The sequence below is a fragment of the Buceros rhinoceros genome, unplaced genomic scaffold, assembly GCF_000710305.1.
Source record: "Buceros rhinoceros silvestris isolate BGI_N320 unplaced genomic scaffold, ASM71030v1 scaffold20604, whole genome shotgun sequence".
In the NCBI taxonomy this organism is placed as follows: domain Eukaryota; kingdom Metazoa; phylum Chordata; class Aves; order Bucerotiformes; family Bucerotidae; genus Buceros; species Buceros rhinoceros.
Genome location: NW_010407934.1, coordinates 28,088 through 47,019, shown reverse-complemented (window position 1 = coordinate 47,019; position 18,932 = coordinate 28,088). Strand labels below are relative to the sequence as shown.

General features: G+C 47.8%; 1 protein-coding gene across 1 annotated transcript in view; it reads left to right on the top strand.

Moving 5' to 3' along the window:
* Nucleotides 1-1,838: 1,838 nt before the first annotated feature.
* TIPARP (TCDD-inducible poly(ADP-ribose) polymerase) overlaps nt 1,839-18,932 on the top strand; it is a 19,803-nt gene continuing 2,709 nt past the window's right edge. The window contains exons 1-3 of the mRNA XM_010134702.1: nt 1,839-2,776; nt 14,740-14,908; nt 15,842-16,023. Of these exons, the coding sequence (XP_010133004.1) occupies nt 1,839-2,776; nt 14,740-14,908; nt 15,842-16,023 (1,289 nt within the window). The remainder of the gene's footprint in view (nt 2,777-14,739; nt 14,909-15,841; nt 16,024-18,932) is intronic.

Below are 18,932 nucleotides of genomic sequence, written 5' to 3'. Positions count from 1 at the left end.
CGGCGGTGGGAGTTCTGCACAACAGCCTCTGCTTCGGGATGGGCAGATGTTGAAATAGAGCTCTGATACCCGTCGTTCCCACTGCTGTCTGTTTTTAGAATTGTTTGGGATTCGGCTCTATTCAGAGGCAGTTCTTTAAAAAGCAGTAAAACTTAAGTGACAATCAAGTGAGTGATAACAATACCGAAATAGCACTAAAGACACAACTGAGAATTACCCAAAGTCGCTTCTTTAGCTGCTCGGCACAGCAGGACCCCTTCAGCTCTGGGAGATCAGATCTTGCCCGTGTCAGGGACTGTTAAACCTGGGCACCGTGAAGTGAAGCTTCTGATTCCTGTTGGGAAGTTTTATAGCTTTGAGGTTACTTGTTTTAAGTTACGCTCGGTAGTTTAGGAAGAGAATTCCCTGGTGTGACTGTGGAAGAGTAGCAGATACCAGTAATTTTGGAGTTTGTTTTAACTGGGAGATAAATATACCAGCTGCTTTAAATTTAACCTAAAAAAGGGAGACTAGGGAGGTTCAACTTTTTTCCTGCCAGTCCTAGCGTGCTGTTTCCCGGGGTAATGCAAAAGCCTTATAAATGAATGTTCCAAAATAAGGAAGGCTCAGTGATAAATTTTCCAGAGCAAATTGTCAGTAGTAGGAAATTATTGCCAAATTGTGTCTGTTTTCTGGGATTTTGTTTTGAAATGAGCAGTTACTTTGCTTGCATTTGTCCAGCACGTAATCCTGGACGTGCTCCACTCTAAGCTTTGAGGCTGTGTGCGAGGAGATTGAAGAGGCTTTAATTAAATGTAATCAAATATTACAAGATTCCTGATTAAAAGGTGTAGAGCTTGCTTTGTGATGATGGACGAGCCATGCTATTTAGTTGTACCTCAGAAAAACCCATTTTTCATCTTACAAATTGTTTCTTTTCCTCTGTTCCTGAGTAACTACCCCCTTTTGTTTCCTTCCCGGGCCGGTTTTAGTTCTTGTTGACTAGCAAGAAGCCGGTGAGCTCGGTGTGGGACAGCGGGGTGATGGAGTGCAGCCTGTGCGTGTGAGTCAGAGGGTGAGGGAGTGCGTGGGCATGTGGGAACGGCTGCGCGTGAAATGGGAGTGTCTGGGCATGGACGAGACCGTCGGTGTTGGATGTGTAGCAGGAGGAACAGGGGGTAAGCACTTCAGTTCCGGGGTCTAAAAAGCTAGGGATTAAACCCTGGAAGTCAGTGTGAAGCTTGCTCTTCCTTTAAGTGAAGGCAGTGGCTCTCTGGCGATGATGCGGGGTGAGATTGTGTGAGGGAGGACTGAATGGCAATGTGTGCCTCTGACCCTTCATCTGGGGGGAGAAGAAACGGAGCAAATGTGGTGGAAGCGGTCAGGGCTGTTTGTCTGATGATGCTTCGGTTCTCAGGTCTGTGTGTGAGGGAGTCGTAAAAATGACCCATCCCACTTTTGTGGAATATAATGAACTGAAGTGCTGTTTATTAAGCATCATTGCAAGGAGGAGGGTGTCAGATCATGCCCCTTTCCTGCCCCCGCTCTGGGGACTGTGTGTGCGTGCCTGAGAGTCTCTGAGATTTCATGTGCCAGAAGACGGTGAGTGTGTGTTTGGGATTAATTAGCCCGAGTTGAGCTGGTTTCATGCTTTACGTGCCTAGGGGCTACCCACAGTCACAGAGAAGGGAGGAGTTTGCTGTTGCTGGCTCGAAATCCTCTCCAGGGGTGATCTTGTTCATGTCAACCGTGAGCAATTAGAGAGATTAACTGTCTTGTTTTCCTTTCTGCCCTAGATTGATTCTTGTGAGGCTCTGGGACATTTGAAAGTGATTTGGAGAGAGCAGAGCCTGGGTCTGATGGACACCGAAGCAAAGCCAGCGTGTGTGGTGCAGCCGGCTCACTGCCCGGGAATGAAGTGCCCTCCTTCGGAGGACTTTCCTCCTCAGATAAGACTGTCTGAAAAGATACCGCCAGTGAAGCCTTGCTTCAAGAAGAAGCAGCAAGTGCAGAAGAGACTGGACACAGAAACTCTCCGGGCGTTGCGGCCAATCTTTACCAGTTTGCTGGGAGCTGGGACCTTGGATAGGGTCTTCGTGCCCCGAGGCCAGAGTGGTGGTCATAGTGATTTATGTGAACCTGCTGTGAAAAAGTCTCTGGATCTCAGTACTCCTTGTGCCCAACCTGAAAATAATGTGGCTGTGCTGATGCCAGCAGCTTCAGATGTGCAGAGTCAACTGCCAGTAGCTCGTCCTTCCTCTGGGCATCCCGAGCAAGATGTCCAGTCAGGAGATCAAGGCTTCTCACCAGAGACTACTCCTGGAACTGCTGCTGATAATAGGAATGAATCATTCCAGGATCATCCTTTGCACTCAGCTGCTGGTGACGGTGCAGCTTGTCCTTTGTTCCCAGACAAGATTCTGGAAGGCTATACGTCTGCCTTGTTCCAAGGGAGTAGCTGTCCAATGCAGTACGATTTGAACCCGAGCAATAAATTCAGTGCTGGGATATTCCAGGATAAAAGCGAAGAAGCTTCTCTTGATCTGGTATTTGAGCTCTTGAACCAGCTGCAGTATCACACCCACCAGGAAGATGGAATAGAAATCTGTGTGGATTTTCTGCAGGGCACATGTGTTTATGGCAGTGACTGTCCCAAACATCACACAGTCTTGCCTTATCATTGGCAAGTGAGAAGGACAGCAACCCAGAGTTGGCAAAGTGTGACCAACGATTCTCAGGAGCATCTGGAGAGACTCTACTGCAACCCTGACAACGACAGGATCAAAGTGAAGTACCGGTAGGTGACTGGTTTATTTACTCTCTTACTGGCAAGGGCGCTTAACCGGGCGGCGGTGCAGAATGAGAAGAGAATGTGTGTTCTTTTTTCCCCATGTTTTGTATGCAAGTGTTTTATAAACCCTGTGGTGATGTTACCTGAAACATATCTAACAGGTTTGCCACAGCAGGAAATTCTTGCACACTTCTTAAACTACTGGTTAGCATCTGGAAAGTAATCTTTGAAGTGGAAGGACCTGAAGCGTGTGAACTAGAACTTCTTCAACTTTTGTAGTGCAGGTTCTGTTTGGAATAGTAGTGGGGAGTGCTGGTGTTGACAGGTTCATCAGGTCTGTCTAGTCCCTCTTCTTGTGAGCGCAGGGTGTAGGCTGCTCATTGTGTTTTTCTGGCAGAAGCAGTCAATGCAGATTTCTCCCGTCTACCTGCCCTGCTGTAATCCCAGAGCCTGGTGCAACTCATCTCAGTCATGGTCGGGTTTAAAGCAGCACTTCTGAAGGTGTGTGGTTAAAAACGTCCAAATGCCTTTGCTGTCCGAGTCCTCGTGGATTTGTTCTCGCTGCCTCTTCTTCCTTCCACTTCCTGAAGAAAGTGAATCCTTTCTTCCTTAGTGGCTCAGTTTTCATTTTCTATGCGGAGATTTCTCATTAGGCTTCAGAGTCCCCACCTAATGCTCCAAGTCAGCGTGAGACTTTACTTTTGCCTGACTGGACACTGGATTAGGCACTAAAACCCAGGCTCCATCACCTACGGACTCATCCTTTGTGCTGAAGGTGATGCCAGAATATAGATACCCCTCACTGAAAATGAAAAGGAAGTAGGAAGTAATTACAGGTGATAGGGAACAGTGCTTCCTAACTGCTTATTCCTCTCCAGCCTGGCAGATCGGCCAAGCAGCAGTGCCCGCCTCTCCACTTACTTTGCAGGTTTCCAGTCTGGTGGGTATGTTTTGGTACACGGAGTCTCTGTCTGTCTGAGCCAGTCGAGAAGCAGCAGCTGGGGGGGTGGCAGACACATGACATGCTGTGGCCATGGGTGAAGTCAGAGAAGCAGCGTGATCTCGGGGAAACCCAGGTGTGCTGGGTCAGGGCTCTGCTGGCAGTTCCGCAGTCGACGTGAAACTCTGCTGTCGAAGCAGAGCCAGGTTCTTTGAATACAGATTAGGCTTTGTCTCGCTGAGCTGGGTACCCCGTGAGGCTCTGCCTGCCTGTTTTCTTCAGGTGAAAGCAGTCTGCTGGGGCTGAAATTATTTTAAACAGCCATATTTCCTAACTAAATTCCATTTCGAGCTGCTAGTTCTACAGCCTGAACTCTTCTTCCTTGACTTAAAAGATGTTGTGAAGGTCCTTGCTTTAGCCAGGGCTACAAAGTCATGCCCCAGTGCATGGTTGGATGACTTGATTTGTAATACCCACTTCCCCTGGAATGACAAATTGGCAGTTTCTGTACCTGCTGTATATATTTCATCCCTTGGAAGAGCTTCATGCTTGTGGGTAAGTATTAATCAGAACCCAAGGAATGAACCTTGTTTTAGGACTAGAGCTTCTGATTTCAAACACTGAGTCTGATGTGCCTTAAAACTTTGACTCAGCATGGTTTTAAACTAGATCTTGGGGCGAGGGGTAAACCTTTTGCTGTCTGTCCTCACCAGTTTCTCCTTACACAACATCATCTCATGTCAGAAGGACCTGCTAAACCCTTTGATGTGGACTGCTTGTGACTTTTCGTGGAGTTCAGCGGTGGTCACCACAACCTGGCTTCCCTTCTGTTCCTGGGCGATGTTGTGTTTCCTGGCAACAAGATGCAGATAGCAGCGTGTTGAACCTTGCCGAGAGGCTCCCAAACATGCTGGAACAGCTCATTGCTCACATGGTTACCGCATTATTTGGCTAAAGCTATTAATCTCTTGTGGTCAGACTAGCTTTGCAGGCCTGTCTCTACAGCTTGCATACAACGAGGAAGTGCCTGCTCAGCAGTTTGCATATCCAAGAAAGGCCGTGCAGAAGCCAGCCTGACAACCAGTGTGTGGTAGTTGTTTATTCTCCTTTGTTTTACACACGGTTTATGCGGCATAGGAAGTGGTAATTACAGTCTGTGTGCGTGATAGTGCCGTGGTGCGCTGCTCTGGGAAAGCTGGGCTGTTCTGGGAAGTGTTGGGCTATTGGCTCAGAGAATAAGCTCTAAATTCAAACAGGATGTTCTTCAAGTAGCTGTTTATATAAATCTTTCTTCATCTTAATATCATTGAGATAAGTCATGTAAAATATATGCTAAGTTGTTGCCTTTCACCTGAGGTAACGTGATCTTCAAGTAGGAGAAGTGGTAAGCCTTGTTTAGTTCCTCCTTTGTCATACCACTGCCTCAGATACTGCGGTTTGGCCTCAAACTGAATGTGAAACTTTATCATCAGTTGTTTATATTTTTGCTTTCTTAAGTCTGTGAAGTGTTTAGAGCTAAATACCAAGCTATCTAAACAAAAGGGGGAATGCGAACTTAAGCAGGTTAAAATACTCCGAAGCACTCAGTTTTCCTCATGAGTGTCAGGAGAGGCTCTCGAGAAGTTCCAGCTTGCAGCGAAGTGTTAGAGAGCATCACCAAGTCCTGCTTTCCAGCGTGAGGGTGCCCAAGCTGGGATATTTTAAGATGCTCTTTAGGAAGGGGAAATACTTGGCTACAGAACCGAGCAGGTTTTCCCCGGACGCTCACCTGGCCGATCATGCACATGGTGCTTTTCAAAATAAGCGACATCACCACTGATGACAGGAGGATTTGTTTAAAACGGCTCTGCAGTTCCTGACCCATCAGCTGGCTGGAAATTCCACCCCTTCTCTTGGCAAAGAACCATGCCTGCGTGCCACAGGAACTGCAGTGTTTGTTCAGCTACCTGTACCCCGGCATCTCCCAGCTCACGTGAAACAGCAGCTGCTCATTGTGCTTGGGATTTTTTTTTCTTTTTCCTGTAATTTCTGCACGTTTTGTGAAATGGCTCCTTCTAGCTGGAAGAGAAAGGCCGGAATGAAACGGCTCCAGTCAGGGAAAAGCAGGTGGACCTCCAGAGGTACATACTCTGCCTGGGGCAGTTGGCTAATTGCTCAGTGTACACGCATGGTTCTGAGATGAAGTCAGAGGAAGGGTTGTGTGTTCCCAGTGGGGTTCTCGCTGGGTGCATGGAGGGACCTGGGAACAGTCAGGACAAACATAAACGTGCAGGAAATTAGTTTTCCTTTGTTCTTTTGTTCATGGGGTAACATGATTCTCTGCTGCTGTTAGAAGATCCTTATATGATTCTAAAATCACAGAGCACTGTGGGAGCCTTTCAGTTGTTCAGGGACTTCTGCAGGTCATCTGATCACCCGAATAGTTAAATTTAGGAAGTTATCTTTCCAATCCGCAGAGCCGTTGCAGCTGGGAGATAACTCCCGTGTCACTGATAACCCCGGAGATGAGACAAGAGCCCAAATTCACCATGCCTGGCCACTGGGGTGTGGCGGTTCTTGAATATCCGCAGCTGAATGGTTCTGAACTTCTCTCAGTTCCTTGCTGGAAGGAATGCAAGACAGAGACTCTTAAGCAAAAAGCATGTGAAGTGATTTTTAGCAGTGTTTGCCCTGTGCTTTATAATAGTATGTGCCAATGAATTCCTCTTTGCTCCACTTTATTTATCATTTACATATGAAATAAAACCAATTGGCTTCTAGCTCTGCAAATCTAGGGATGTCCCAAGCTGCCGCAGCAGTCAGCGATCGCTCCCGTCGCACTTTTCTTGTCTCACGTCAGTAAACAGATTGCAGTTTGGGAAACAGCTGTCACCTGGCTCCAGGTTGAGGTCAGTCTGTTCCCTGTGTACTGCAGGTAATAAAACAGTCCTTTCTGAAACAAAGATTTATAATCGGTGGAGCAGATTGCTCAGAAGCATTGCTCGCAGGTACTGCGGGAGGCGCAGCATTGTGGCGTGGTCTGTCTGCCCGTTGTGGGAAGGATGAGGAACAGAAAGTGGCTGTTAGCATTATTTGCTTAGCAAGAGCAGTGATCGTGCAGTTCCTTCCGAGTCGGTACATGTATTTGTTGAAATCACCAGGGATTTGAGCTGAGTAATAATTGCAAAATTTGGTGCTTGTAGCCAAATGGGTAAAGGAATCCTTTTTTGGAAGCTGGATGTGGAGGGCATGACATGAGACATTGGATGGAACATTCAGAACCTGAAACATCTAGAGCTGGTGGTCAGTAGTCACTGTTAGACTTGATAGGGTCATCTTACACAAAGCATTGATGGAATTGATGCACTTCATTATTTATCATAAACCTCAGAGGTATTTTAAGCCTTGAGATCGGATAGAGTTCTAAAAAAAACCAAGCAGGCTTGTCTGTGCACAGCAGTTTTGAAAAGTGGGACTTGGAAATGGGGCTCCGTGTGAGCACATTGGGAATTTCAGTGTTCCTCTTGCAGCTTTGCGAACGCCTCTCACGTGATGTGAAAACCCCGTCCTAAATCAGCTCTGCTGCCCCTCAGAGCGGGGTTTTTGCCGTCTGTAAAAAACCTACCAACATAAAAATTAAAGCTAGCAAACCAACCATCTCCTCATTCGGTGTGGGCAGGAGACCTCTGAAACCAGCAGTCTAGCTCAGGCAAGGACATCCATGTTTATCCTCTGCTGCGAACAGCAGATGTAACGTGGGTTGGAATTATGAGCTACGGTACACGCAGTAATCCTTGGAAGATTTGGATGTGTTTGACATCCTCGTTCCTACGGATTTTTAGAACTTAACAGCACTTCACACTACAGGACCATTTAACCCAGGACCTCATGTTCAGAAGTGGCCAACAGTGTGTCTTGGGAGGAGCGGGACAAACACACTTGTTGGCAGTCTCTTATCTTCCAGCAGACATACCTCAGTGACTTTCTGATACAGTGGTGGTATCTTTGTGCATGAGAGCGCTTGATATATACACTTTTTCTTTCTTTTTTTTTTTTCCTGCCAGAAAAGACCTGGGACCAGGCTTTCATCTTAGCCCAGAACCAGTGTCCCAGTGGTGGTTTCAGATTTAAAACCGTGCAGGTCAGGCTGGACCCTCTTGCTGTGAACATCACAAGAGGTTGCTTTTCCAAGCACCCCCAATTGCCAGTTGTGAGGGCAGGAAAACCTGCCTTTCTGACTCGATAAAACACACACAAGAGAAGCAGTAAAGCCACTGCTGTATCGATAGGTTATTTGGGTTTCCTGAGATGACGGGGCCTTGGGAGTGGGGAGGTAGACCTTGCTGTGGCACCTTTCTCCATTCTGAACCCCTCCTGCATGGCTTACAGTCCCAGCAGAGAGAGGCCCTGGGACGCGGGGAGGGAACGAGTACAGTAGAACAGAAGCTCACTTCCTGCCCTGCCAGCTGCTGCCCTTCTCTTCGCTTTGCAGATGATGAGGAGCTGATAAGATCGAGGCTGCGGGATGGTGTTTACCCGCGTGTTTTTGTTCTTGCCCTGATGCAAAGTATTGCTTCTGGGCAGGAGGGCTCCTGTTCCCCTTCACACTCCTTAGAGCAGTGACTGGGATCTGGCTGCGGTTGTACTGCCAGCTGGGGAAGGGCTGTTGGATGAACGTCCCTGTGTGAGCTACCTGGGCGCTCACTTACTGGTACTCCCCATGGAATTGGTATTGCTTTTGGTGGGAGCAAAGTTTGGCTGCTCTTGTCGAAGACACGATGTTCCTATTTCAGCACCTTTGCTTACAAAGAGAGACCTCATTTATATAGTTTGGTTCCGTACAGTGCGGTTTCAACACTTTGTCCCTCGCCCGAAGCTGGGCTGCAGCCTACGACTTCAGCCTACTACAAATGAGATGAAATATTGCCAATTTGGGGTCACCAGAAAGTGTAAATGCTCGACTTAACGTTTCCTCCAGCAACTGAGTTCAGCTGGACCCAGTTTCCAGAGTCCAGTACAACGGGTTTGCATACCTGTGTGGTGGCTCTTTCTATTCACGTCTTCTCCCGAGCGCCTCTCAGGCACCTCTCTGCTCTTGCAGAGAGGAACTGGTTTAGTCAGAGAGAACATCAACAGTTTCATCACCTCAGCGGGGCTGAGCTCTCAGTCGTGCTCTGTGTTGCAGCTGTTCTGATGGGAACTGGGTTTCAGTTCCTGCACAGGCGTTTCTGCAGTGCTGCGGTTTTTTTTTTCCTGACCCCTGTTTGCGGTAAGACTCATGACATGTATCTGAACTTAGAAGAGTTCGAAACTACACGTGTTTTCACAGCACTTACAAAAAATATTTCTCCTAGTCATGGCTTTGTACATAGCACCTAGAGAACGTTTGTCTTATGGAGTGGAAAGAGCCCAGGCGGTTCACACAGAGACTGAAGCCCTTCAGAGGATACAAGGACGAGTGAGCCCAAAGAGCCTTGTTTTAGCAGGCCACGTTCACCTGAAAATAGACTTCCATGTCGGAACTTGCTAGTGGAGGTGCTTGCACTGTTTCGTGTCCTGGAGAGGTCGTGGCTTTGTGTTATTCCTTCCAGCTAGGGTACGCAGAAAGCGGGACTCACTGGAGCGACCAGGTGCAGCTGTTGAGAGCACTTTATTGTGAGCTGCGCTGCTGTACAACTCCAAATTTGGGGCTGTGTGCTGTGTTCTTTAGAGTCCAATATGGTTATTCAGTCAGTGCAAATAATTCCACTGAACTGCCTTGTTTTGTAAATAGAGACCTCTATTTGGGTAGCGGCTGAAGAGAAGTTCTTGAGAAATCTCTGTTCCCACCTCGGTCGCAGATTTTCTGTGGGACTTTGGAGGAGCTATTTTAGCCCCTCTGTGTATCTGTCTTTCTCAGAAGCAAGATGAGGCAGTTTTGTGGTGTTTGCAGAGAGGCTTGCTGAATATTTCTGTAGAAAAAAGTGTGGTTTTTATTGCTGTACGGAAGGCTGCTCCTGCCGTGTGATGCGGAGAGGTGGTGGGAGTAACGCTTTGCCCCACCCGAGGTATTTGAATACATTTCCTGCTTTCTCAAACGTCTGACAAACTGTAGCCTTCATCATCTCCTTCCTGCTCCTCTCCACTGATATTTCCAGATAAAGACTTCAAAGTCCATGCGTAACCACTCTAGGTTGGTTTTTTTTATCACGTTAGCGACAAACCTCTCCCTTTTCTCAACACAATCTGCCTGAGAGAAGCATAAAGAGCGCTGGAACTCCAGTTGTGGAGCTCGACTTTTGGACACGGTGTTGGGATGGGCCTGTTCCCCCCTGCACGCCAGAAAGGATTTTAATTCCTGGGTTTGTGTGTGTGTGTTCTCCCACCATCATCCTCATCGCAGCCGAGTGTTTCACCGCCACCGTGCGTGAGCATCTCCCGGATGGGCAGTGAGCTGTGGAGTCACGTGCCCATGATGTGTTATGTGAACATCACAGAACAAGGTGATGTTGCCTTGCTGCTTCCTTGCTGGGTTTTCCCTCTCCCAAGCTATATGTCATCCATAATCCATGCGCTGAGGAGGCTGCCCTTTTCTTCAGCTAGCATACGCTGGTCCTCAGGAGTAGTAAATCATCCTACTGTGTGAAGATAAAGTGATGCTGTGCTAAAGAACATAGCATACGTAACCTTGAGCATCTTGCTTCCTTACTGTTCCGCAACACTAAATTTGGGGGTTTTTGCTTATATTACGGCCTCGGGCAGTGGCGAGGTACAGTTGTCACATCTGCTTTCATCACTGGTGTGTTAAAGCTGAAGCCAGGAATGTAATCACGCGATCACTTGCAGTAATCACAATTCATTTCTTTTTGTGGCTTTGCCTTGTGTGAACTGGTAACAGGCTTTTTGATACGCAGAGGAAGTGCTTGAACTGGAGTGCTGTTGTTAAACGGCTTTGCTAGATGTATTTTAGGATTTCAGAGCTTAAAAGCCAGTAAATGATATAATGTGGAAAAGTTAATACTTCTGAGTAGAGAAATACTGTTAAAAGAATGGAAATGAGCATTCTCATGAAATAAGAATGGAGCAATATCTGTACTCGGGCTTTTGAGAAGAATGTTGGAAGGGGTGGTGGGCGGCCTCTTCGGTGCATGCCGCCTGGGTTCTTGGTACAGCCAATTGTCAGCAGAAGTCAAGGAGTGCTGACCGTCGTGTCCCCAGCTTGCTGAAAGGGAAGGGATTCTGAGAAAGAGCGGGCTACAAAAATGTGAAAAATTCCAAACAGCAGAGGGTTATTACATTTTCCAGTGCTGAGAAACAATTTGGCACATTCTGTATAGGTTTCGCAGAACAATTGTTTCAGAGAAGCTCTTTTCATTTCACCGTAAGCCATCCTTAGCTGCCAGCCTTGGAGATCTTGAACAGAGGCTGATGAGATCCATGGATGCACACTTAGCTGTGCACAGGTTTTGGTCCTGGTAGGACAGAACTTCCTGCAGCTCGCTTCACCGAGACTGTACATGAGGTTTTCCAGTTGTTCCAGCACTACCAGCAGAAAGGCGTGCGAAAGCCTGCAGTCCCCCACCTGTTCTGCAGCTAGAACACGTCTGCACAGACCTTCAGCTTCTCAGGACGTTCACTGGTACGTGATGACTTCTGGAAGAGTTCACCGTGCTGGTGGATGACTTTGCTGTGTTCAGAGTGTGAGGTGATTTTCCAATCGGCTTTACCCAGCACTGCGTTAGCTCAGAACGTTTTTTCATTATCAGGTTTGGCCCTAACACATGCCACGTACAAAGTTATAATAAAATCAAATAATCCTCTGGGTTTACCACCTTTAAAAGAAAATTACTTACTCGAAAAGGTTTTCCATTTCTTTGCACTTTTTTGGAGGGCACAGATCTTTGGAGTAGGGAGAACTGTGTTATGGTGTTTGATGTACAAAGATGCGGAAGTGGGGATGGACACTGGAGTGGTGAGGGCTTGTGCTGAGAAATGCCTTTGGGGCTATTTGTTTCACGCAGTACCCAGCACAGAATCTGGGGGTCTTGGTTCAGGGCTTGGATTTGTAGGAGCAACGTAACCCCAAAGCAGCGAGTCCAACTTCCCACTCCAACAGTATCAATCACTGCACAGCCTTTCCTCCAAAGTGACAGCTTTACTAGGCACTGAAATTCAGAATTGTAGGACTGTGTCCCTAAAGCAGCATTCAAAATCAATTCATGAAGAAATTCACTCCAGAAATCGTGCTTATGGTGCTGCCTGCAAATCCTATAAATAACACCACAGCTTGGTATTTCAGAGAGATGATTTCCTCATGATTTCACACATTGTTTTCACGTACAGTCAGTTGTAGCTTGTTGTTATGGAACAAAATGACCACATACCAGGAAGGTGGGGTGATCTGTTACTGCTTTTTTCACTCCAGAAAGCACGCGTATTTTTTTTAAGCCCTGCATTTAATTTCAGTCCCTTCCTCCTGGTCGTTTATTTTGGTTCATGCCAGTTGTCCTCTGGCTAGGTCTGTCGTGGATCCCCTGTACCTGACGTCCCTCTTGTCGTGCTGTGGTTCTGTGTTTCTTTGTCGCGTGGGCACCCGTGCACTTGCCGCTGATGCAGTGGGCTGCGGAATGTCAGCTTTAATTAGTGTTTCCAGCTTCTCGCAGTGGGATGCAGCTTGGGTGGGAAGACACGGGTTATTGGAATCTGCCTTCTACGCAGAGGAGCTGGTTTCCTCCTGGACTCGTGTTCTAACTGAAATGATTTTGTATGCTGTTGACGCATGCAGGGAACACGCTGATAAACCTTCTACGGGTTTGGTGAGATAATGTCGTCTTGACAAAATTTTCATCTTCGTTAGTGTGGTTCCATGACAGGTTTTAGAGAACCACATGCAGGGAACTAGCTGGATGTTCCTTTTTTGGTAGTAAGTTCTTGGCATAAAGGGGAAGAAGCTGGCTGGAGCCATTCCTACAGCAGGAGCGCCACTGTGGCGGGGACAGCTGCCCTCGGGCAGGATTGTCCCTGAAACGATAGAATCATCAAATGGAAGGATCCTTTAGTCCCAGCCCCTGCCATGGGCAGGGACACCTTCCACTAGAGCAGGTTGCTCAAGCCCCGTCCAGCCTGGCCTGGAACGCTGCCAGGGAGGGGACACCACAGCCTCTCTGGGAAGGGAGTCGGGCAGAGCTCGTGCTGGCTGGGGCGCGGGCTAGGGGTGCTGGGGGAGTGCAGAAAGAATGATTTTTTGTGCCCAAAGAATTTTCAAAGTAGCTCATGGAGTTGCATTGTTAAGACCTTTGGTTTGACTTTTGGGGCTCTTTATGCCCATATGAATACAGAGCAGTGGCACTGGGATGGAGAGCCCCAGGAGCAGCCACATCCTTTCATGGCGCTGAATGCTTCAAGCTGTGCTCAGCGCTTTGCTGGTAACCGATGGATCAGGGTAAACGCAAAGATCAGCTCCGCACCTGTACCTCCAGCTGGGATGTGAAGGATCATTCCAGCTCATCAGCGGTTTTTGAAGTGGGGACTGTTCAGTAGTTGTCTGTGGAAGCAGTGTGATAAAACTCCCCAGCAACTGCACCATTACGAGTGAGAAGGAGGAAAATTGCAGCCACTCTCGAGCAAGTCTGTATTCATAAAATCGTGTAGATGTTTAGAATGGCTGTCACTTGATGTGGCAAATTCCATTTAAAAACAAACCGTAGATTTCAAGTATCAGCTTGATTTATGTTTACTGTTAAGAGTTCAAAGAAAATATTTCATATAGGCTCAAAAGCTGCATTTCCGGTTGCCAAAGATTAGTAACTGTTAATGAATACCAGTAAGCTGACAACTCGTGAAGAGATTATCAGAGTAGAAAACTAATTACGTAAACAGCATTATTTTGGAAATATGTTAATGCCACTTCTAAAAACCTGACTGTTACGGGTTGAGGGTCCGAGGTACCCACTCCTCGAATTATTGTATTTGCATGGAATAATTCCCATTCGTTCATTAACCAAAACAAGGAAGTTTCAGCTCAAACCAGGAAGTCTAGCTCAAACCGGGACACTGACTTTTGTAGGGAATGAATATCACTGTAATTTCTCCCAATTCCTGTGGATTTCTTAAGTTGTTGATTGCAAATAAACCCGTGATTGTCTGGTGATCTGCAGAGCTTTCGAACTCCATGCTGCACTCGAGAAAGTTCTTTAATTTGGTGTCTCTGTACAGTGACTAACGAAGTAGCGTTAGAAACTGTTGGCCAAGGCATCCCAGTCGCTGCCAAACAAAGCTGAGGAGAGGTGCTTTATTTTCCCTGTTGGATGAGGGGCGTGCTCTCGCTCTCTGTTTGCAGCACCCCGCTGTTGTTGGATCCTCCTGAAAGCACCAGTCACGTTGGGTGGAGGTGTGTAGCGGTGTTGATTTCTGCAGCAGCGGTATAGCTACGCAAAAAGCAAAAATGAGCCAGTGTTCCTCAGCGCAGGCTCCAGAATGGTGAAATCAAGTTTCCTTTTCCTGTTGTGCTCGTTCTCTCCTGCATGATGGAGGATACTGCAGCTCTCTGGTGGGCTGGCAGCAGATGCTCCTCATCTGGAGCCATTTACATTTTCTTTTCTTCCCTGAAGCACCAACTTTCACAAGAATAACCTTCTGAATAGGCTGTGGCTGCTTCATCGAGTGGGCTTGTGTGATGTGTTTACTTAGTATGCGCAAAATGTCAAGGATATGTATATTGATTTTTGTACTGTTCGAGCATGCTGAATAAATACCACTGGGCTGGGCGGGCTGCTGGGGTTGGGCTTCTGTCGCTGTGTGCTGAAGACCATGGTTTTTTCCACCACTGTCCCCAAAGAGCTCCTTTGCCCTCACGGCTCCGCGCGGTTGTCTCTGTGCTGTGCCCAGTTCAAGAGCAGGGTCATGGGACATCCTCGTGGTCACAGGGTTGTGTGAGATGAGCATGGCCAGTACGAGGGTGTCTCCGGAGAGGACTATGACAAGGGTAGTTGTACTGGCTGTTGATTTGTCTCCTGATGACCTTTTTAATGGCTTACAAAAGGTGACAACTCTGTGTGCTGCTTCTTTCCAGGGGACATGACTTTTGGGTGGATTTGAATGCTATGAAATTATACGAAACTGTTGAGTTTGACCAAATGCGGCGGCTGTCCACACCTTCCTGCCCCAGCTCCAGCTCCAACTACTACACAGTCTGGAAATACTTCTGCAGGGACCACTTTGGCTGGAGAGAATACTCGGAGGTATTTAACGCGTTCCAGACTCCTGCTGTTGGATCGAAACCCCAGACTCCTCGTACAGCATATGCAATAAACTGTAGATACACTTTTAGGCTGTTTCCTCTTGTAACATTCAGGAAAGTTACTTATTGCTGAGGAAGATAATCAAGGAGGTCAGTGTTGAACTGGGAAAGCAATAAAAAGAGAACTCTGCTCTGCTGGACTGCACCTTGAATTGTCCCTGCAGGCGTCAAACTGGAGAGCAAACTGTACCGATAAAGTCCTTTCTAGTCCCTGGAAATGCGGTTTTAAGCTGAGGGGCAGCTTCCTGCAGCCCTTCTAACATTGCTGCCGATCAGCTGGGTGGTTTGTAGTTCATTTCCCTGGCCCCAAAGATACAGCCACGCAGGATGGGCACCTCCAGCGCTGGGCTGTCCCGTAGCTGCACTGTACGCAGCAGGAAGGTCCTGCAGCTGCCAGCCCCGGCTCCCTGGGGACCTTCTCCAGACTGGCTTGTTTAAATTCGCTGATGGTCCACTGTCACCACTGCCCTTTGGTCTTTACCAGCCCCAGCTGTAAACACCAGAGATGAGTCGACAGGTCAGAATGTTTTGAATAAAACCTCAGCAGTGTCTTAGAATTTTGGCAAAGACAAAAAGCAGTAATTTCTGGCGAGAGTTTTGGGTTAGATACTGGGAAGAACATTTGACATGTAAAAATATGATTGTCCCGATCATGCAGGGAGAGGAGTGAAACCTGCCTTGCTGGCAGATCTTAACAAATGGGTAACAAAACAGTTTTCAGCAGTCTGAAAGTACTGGTGCCTCTGAGCAGGGGAAAGGGAGGAGAGAGACAGGAGTAGAGAGGGCTTCTTGGAGGTCTCTGGAAAACCACTGGGTTTTGAATGTCTAATTTATCCATGTGTATGTTTTTGTCTTCCTAATTTTCCTGAACCAGCCTGTTGTGAGACTGATAGAAGAAGCCAGCTGCCGGGGGCTGAAAGAGGTCCGGTTTGTCACCTGGCACAACCAGTATATCTTAAACATCAAGGATGGGTTCCAGCAGAACGCGTGTTTCAGAAGAGAGATCAAGAGGAGACCCCTGCTCCGCTCCTGCGTTGTGCTGATGCCATTCTTACAGTACGTATCCCCGCAACGCGGAAAGCTGCCGTTTGCTCGCGGCGTTGGCCTGTCTGTGAGGACTGTGTCCCCGAGGATGTGGCAAGGAAATGGGTGTCACTGGGTAGAAAAATCAGAAGAAACAATAAAAAATCTTGGTCATATTGGCAGCTCTTGCTTGTCATTCTTCAAGACAAGTATTACCTGAGGAGGTCCTGCCTGCCAGCGCTGTTGTGTAAAGGTGTGATGGACCTTGTGCATTGCAGAACCTCTGCAGCACAGATGGACTTGAAGTCTGTCAAAGTGGTGTCCAGCTTTCAGCATCTCCCAGGCTCTAGTGATTGCCAGGCCAGCAGTTCTCGATCCCATAAAAATGCGCGTTCAGAAGTGTTTACAGTGCCCAAGCCCAATTAAAGCACGCCTTGTTTTTACTGTCATCTCCGCTGGGGTGACCACACTCTCCCATCGAAGGCAGGGTGAGGAAGGTGTGGCACTGTCGGGATTTTTGATGACAACTCATAAAAAGGCTGTTTCTGTGATCTCAGCGGCACAGCTGGAAACGCCGTTGTCAGCGTTCAGTCCTTTGGGACACGCTGCCCAGTTTGGCCAGGGGTGGAAGCCATTGGTCTGACCGGCAGCATGGCACCGGGGCCAGGCGGAGGGGTTCTCACTGCCAGGCAGGGCTTAGCCCGCAGGGTTGTGAATTTGGTGAGAGCCTCAAAACATGTGTTGTCTGAAACAGGTTTCAATATGGAAAAGCAGGAAGGAAACCTTGAATTGTTATAGAGCTATTGGGAGGAAGCGGGCAAAAAAACCAAGTGTGGGCTTTCTGGTTGTAGCAATTCTGGTTCTCGTCTTAACGACAAGTAAGGATTTGGGGTGTTCTGGTGATGATTGGCTACCTGTCGTGATTTTACTACTGATTTTGAGACTTGTGTTATGCAATTCCCACTAATTTGAGTGGACCCTTGAGGGTTCTGCACACGAGGGCCTGACCATAACTCTTCGTGCCAGCTGCCAAATCTGTAAATTGAGCTCTGAAATTTCTCTTGTTCTGCAGTAAACCTCATTCCGATTTTATCTAAAGACCTTGTAGTGGTTACTTTAAAAACTACCGCTTCTTAGCAAGGACCAGAAGAGTTTTAAGTATTTCTGGGAGCTGTCCTTAAGAAGTCAGGATCACCTCCACTTACCACACTGCGGCCTGAGATTTTCTATTTCCCTCCCCTGCTTAAATGTTTTAAAATTGGGAAAGGATCCTCGACTGGGAACTGTGGGAAGCGGGTGATCGTGGTTGGCAGATGTTGATGTTTTAATGGCTTCCCCTGTATAATAAATGCTTCTGAATAATTTACACTGGTCAGAACAAAGTACACCACAGGACTGCGGTGGGATTATTGTGTTTGATGCCTCACTCATCAATCCATAACTTGCTGTTGATGTGGGCTTGGTCTTCCAGTCCAAGTGCCAGAGAAGGAGACGCTACAGGAACATTTTTTACCCGTTGACTTTAAGAGGAAAAACACCCTAAACGAAATGCCCATCGTAATCTTGCAGAGTGTGCTTTTAATAGTCATTCTTAGAAAAATTTATCCCCTGGGTTTCTGTTAAACTATGAATAAACCATGAGGAGAATTTTGAGTTGAGTCAAATCCATGCAAATAAAGCAAGGTCTTGTCTTAGCTTTGAGCAGCAGGTGAAAGCCGCGTGTACCGAGATCGTCTGCTCTGGAAAGGGCGAGCGCTGTTGCAGTTCGCTCTCTCGCTGATCTAAATCAAATGGATCGATTTAAAAATAGACTTCTTTTTCCCCCAGACTTTTTCTCTAGACCATCAGAAAATCGCATGACATTATTTCTGGGTCACACAGAAGATGGCACGCGGTTCTTTTAGGCTCATTTCTCACGAGGATTTAATACTCTGAAAGGCTGCCTTAGCTGGTATCCCCGTGGGGAGGATGGGAACAGCGGTGCAGCTCATATTTATTGGGATGATGATGCTGGCACTGCAGAGGGGAGCAGGCTGTCAAGCAGGGACGGTGGAGAGCGACAGACCTGTGTGTGCCTCGGGAAGGGGCCACCTGGGTGCGAAGTCATGGTGACACAGCTGCTCAGGCAGCATCTCCAGAGCTGGTGGCTTCGCCTTCAGCTCTCCAGTGGCCTTCCTTTTCACAGTAGCAGCGGAGGGATCCGGTTTGCCTGTCGCTCCAGCTCATGTGTGTGCAGCGAGGATTCGGCTGTGGGTGTTCCTGAGGTGAACACACCAAGGATTCCCTCTCTCCATCTCCCCCTCAGAGCAGGCTTCCTCCTTATGCTTTGGCAGTGATACCTTCCCCAAACACAAGTGACCCCAGAAATGTCGTGAACTTAATGTTCATTAAGCTTCAACTTAATGAAGTTTAATTTAAGGTCGTTGCAGGGTTTAGAGGCAAGACGGGGTCTTTCCTGCCAGGCAGTGGCTACCTCTGACTTTGCACTCTGTGACTTCTGCGTGCACCTCACCCGTCGGTGTTCATCGCGGGTCGGCCCTGGAGGCGTGAGCAGCTTTTCCTCTCAAAACACTTTGGTCAAACACTCATCTGGTGAAACTTTGAGGTAGTTCTTGCAATGGAACAGGGTCTCAGCAGCTTGCGGGAGCTGCAGAGCTGTGTGCTCCATGTGGGAACCAGGGCTGAACCCGCGGGCTTCACCTTGCAGGGTGTTTCCATTGAGGGGAGAGGGAGAGCTCCAGTACGGGAGGATTGTTCAGCTCTGCAGGCCATAACCAGGAGCCACAAATGCCACACTCGGTCTACGCTTAGCAGCTTCAGAGTGTGAAAGATTCCAGAGGTGCAGGTGTTTATGGAGAACAGTCTTGCGACACCACAGTGGCGTCTTTAACTGGGTTTTATTGGTGTCTGTTCTTCTTCTGGCATCTGTGCTGCCTTCCTGC